General features: G+C 41.3%; 1 protein-coding gene across 1 annotated transcript in view; it reads right to left on the bottom strand.

The window, feature by feature from the left end:
- Positions 1-3,576, bottom strand: part of TCAIM (T cell activation inhibitor, mitochondrial) — a 55,466-nt gene that overhangs the window by 18,599 nt on the left and 33,291 nt on the right. Inside the window, exon 5 of the mRNA XM_012808062.2 lies at positions 310-432. Within this exon, the coding sequence (XP_012663516.2) occupies positions 310-432 (123 nt within the window). The remainder of the gene's footprint in view (positions 1-309; positions 433-3,576) is intronic.

The following is a 3,576-nucleotide window of genomic DNA, read 5'->3' as shown; positions in this document are numbered from 1 at the left end:
AGCAACCTCCAACTCCTGGGCTCAAGCAAGTCTCTTGCCTCTGCCTCCCAAGTAGCTGGGACCACAGGTGCCTGCCACAGTGCCAGGCTATTTTTTTGGTTGCAGCCATCATTGTTGTTTGGCGGGCCCAGGTTGGATTCAAACCCACCACCTTAGGTGTATGTGGCTGGCGTCTTAGCCACTTGAGCCACAGGAGTCGAGCCAGTTATCAGAATAATTAAAGATGCAAATGTTTAGCTGTTGGAAGCTTTCCTAGTAATTGATTCATGCTTATTTTAATCTTTAGATTAGGTTCTTTCTTCTTATTACCTGATATCTGAGAGTTGCAACTGATGAGACAATTCATCTTTTAGACGATCAAGTTCTTTCCTAAGTGGCAAACTATTTTTCAACTTTTTAACAGCACTTTTCCCATTGTTATCTAACCAGGATCTAGAAAAAAAAACAGAGATATAGGTATGCTTTGCAGTACTCACCATAAAGTAAACATTTCTACTATTAAAAGACACATACATTACCTTAAAGCAGCCTCGAAGTTTAAAACTTAATTTTCAATCAAAGCTTTACTTCTATCAAGTCTATTCTTTTAGAGAAATACCTACTTCTAAAATAGATTGCTTACAGAACTGCCAGCATGTGTCAAAACATATTCTAGTTATGACAACTTCTTTTGCATATTATAAAATTAAATTTTAATTACATCAGACTTGTCACTAGATTTCTAGAGATGGAATAATTAAAAAAATTAAAGGTATTTAAGGCTCGGTGCCTGTGGCTCAAGTGGCTAAGGCACCAGCCACATACACCTAAGGTGGCGGGTTTGAATCCAGCCCAGACCTGCCAAAAACAACAATGAGGGCTGCAACAAAAAATAGCCTGGCGTTGTGGTGGGTGCCTGTGGTCCCAGCTACTTGGGAGGCTGAGGCAGGAGACTCGCTTGAGCCCAGGAGTTGGAGGTTGCTGTGAGCTGTGATGCCACGGCACTCTACCCAGGGGGATAGCTTGAGGCCCTGTCTCAAAAATAAAAAAAAAAAAGGTATTTAAAAACCTTTCACTTATGTTTTCTACTTTTAGTAAGCTACACTAGAATTTATTTTATGCCAGTAAGGGTAGAACTCACAATAATTATAGATCAGTAAGCAAACAATGTTATGGTAGAGTCAATAAGATATAAAAATTAAACTCAAAAAACATGGGACTGGTAACAACTAAGAGGCAATGCATCCTTGTGAAGGAAATTGAAAAGATTATTTTGTGGGCTCAGAGCCCATAGCTCAGTGAGTATGGCACTGGCCACATACCCCGAGGCTGGCGGGTTTGAGGCCAACCTAGGCCTGCTAAACAACAACGACAACTGCAACGAAAAAATAGCCAGGCATCGTGGCAGGTGCCTGTAGTCTCAGCTACTTGGGAGGCTGAGGCAGGAGACTCGCTTGAGCCCAGGAGTTGGAGGTTGCTGTGAGCTGTGATGCCATGGCACTCTACCAAGGGTGACATAGTGAAACTGTCTCAAGAAAAAAAAAAAAAGGTTATTTTATGGATTCGAGCTGGGTAGACTTTGATTTCTTCTTTTATTTTAATCTTGGATATTAATATGATGGGCTCTTTTTTTCTTCTGAGGTAGAGTTTCATTAATGTCACCCTCGGTAGAGTGCCTTGGCTTCACAGCTCACAGCAAACTCAAACTCTTGGGCTTAAGTGATTCTCTTGCCTCAGCCTCCCAAGTAGCTGGGACTACAGTAGGTGCCTGCCACAACGCTCAGCTATTTTTTTGTTGTAGTTATTATTGCTGTTTGGCAGGGTGGGTGGGCTTGAACCCGCCAGTCCCGGAGTATGTGGCTGGTGCCCTAGCTGCTGAGCTATAGGTGCCAAGCCAATAAGCTGAGCTCTTGATGTTTATTCTCCACTGGTCAGATCTTACTAATCTAGTCTCTTTGTCATGAAGTCTCCAAAAACACCTGCTCCTTCCAGATGGGTCTATTCACTATGCTGGGGCTCATTTATACCTCCATTTCTTTCCAACCAACCAAATACCCAGTTGAAGTCTCATCTCAACTATGTAACAGTCTTAGCAAAAAGATGTTCTCTAATCCTCTATTTCTTAGAATGTTTACCTGAATCGTCTTAAAAGAAAAATAATTAAAAATGCTTTAAGGATTAGGAGAGGTTAACATTCAGGCAAGAGCTGAAAGGCAGCTCATATGGCCTTCCAGAAAACAGCATTGCCCTCTGGAAATCACCTCTTACTTGGTGTTATGATCATCATGGCACAGGGGTGCTTGTTACTTCTCAGGGTCTCTGGCTCCTCAAGGGAAGTCTGGAGAAATGAGTGACTGGGTAGAATCCTGGGAGGCTGAAGAGCTGTAGCAGGAGTGTGTGGGGTAGCATGACAAGGTGACTCTGGGCTGAGGGGAACATCTCAGAGTCTAAGAGTAGTGTTAGTGGTGGTGGGCGGGCCTTAGGCATAGCTGCGCAAGAGAAAAAGTTCAGGGGATCTGGGGGCAAATAATCACAAGAGTCAACACAGATATGTCATATAGCTCCACATCACCAGGACACCTGACAAATCCCTGTGGAATATGTCAGTGATGGTCACAAAATACGGCACTGCTGCATAAGAGTTCATGTATCTATTTCAAAAATGCTTGCCAAAGTCTTCCAAAAAAAAAAAGAAAGAAAAAAGGTTTCTCAATAGTTACTTTAAAGGTTTTAGAAGTTGTGATCTCAAGCATTTAAGAAATTACCAAGTTTAGACTACTGGAACCACCAAATCATTATGCATTTATTCTAGAATGTCTTGCCTGATACTGTACTGCCTTGGGATCATAAGGAAGAAAAAGTCCCTGTTGTAAAGAAAGATACATTTAATATGAAATACAGAGATATGCAATTAGAATCAAATATAAGAGCTACTATGAGAAGAGAGAAAGTAATTAATTTTGCTTTGACAGTTTGGTAGAACAGGTAATACACATGTGCTCCCTGGTAGAACAGAGGGAAGGGCATGCCAACCATACTAGTCCATGAGGAGCTATAAGATGAAGCAATACGCCTAGACCATGATGCACAAGGATGTATAAGACGGAGCAACATGTCCAGATCCATGATGCCCTGAGAAAGGGAGGGCATGAGAAGAGTCTGGAAGAGGGTCAGATCACAAAGGGTCTTGCACATGGGAAAAAGAAATTGAGACCTTATCCTCCAGGTCAGTGGGTCTCAACCTGTGGGTTGTGACCCACAGGAACTGTATTAAAGGGCCATGGCATTAGGAAGGTTGAGAACCACTGCTCTAGGTAAAGGTGTTCAACATTTTTTGATTTCACTAACACTTTTTCACTATTAATTTCACTATTAATTGCATAGCAATTAATAATCATTATTATATGCCTTTTAAGACTATTGGTAAGAATTTTGTCACTTCTGCATGGTGATAAATAAGTGAAAATATCTTAATTTATATCGCTGTTATTAGATATTGCATTACAATCTTCCAACCTCTCCTTAATTATTAAGTAATACATGTTATTCAATTCACTTCCGGCATATGGGGCTAGTGCCCTACTCCTTTGAGCCACA

The sequence above is a fragment of the Otolemur garnettii genome, unplaced genomic scaffold (assembly GCF_000181295.1).
Source record: "Otolemur garnettii isolate 467f Iridium unplaced genomic scaffold, OtoGar3 scaffold00082, whole genome shotgun sequence".
Taxonomy (NCBI): Eukaryota; Metazoa; Chordata; class Mammalia; order Primates; family Galagidae; genus Otolemur; species Otolemur garnettii.
The sequence above is the reverse complement of the archived record's forward strand: the minus strand, read 5'-3'. Positions and strand labels throughout refer to the sequence as shown.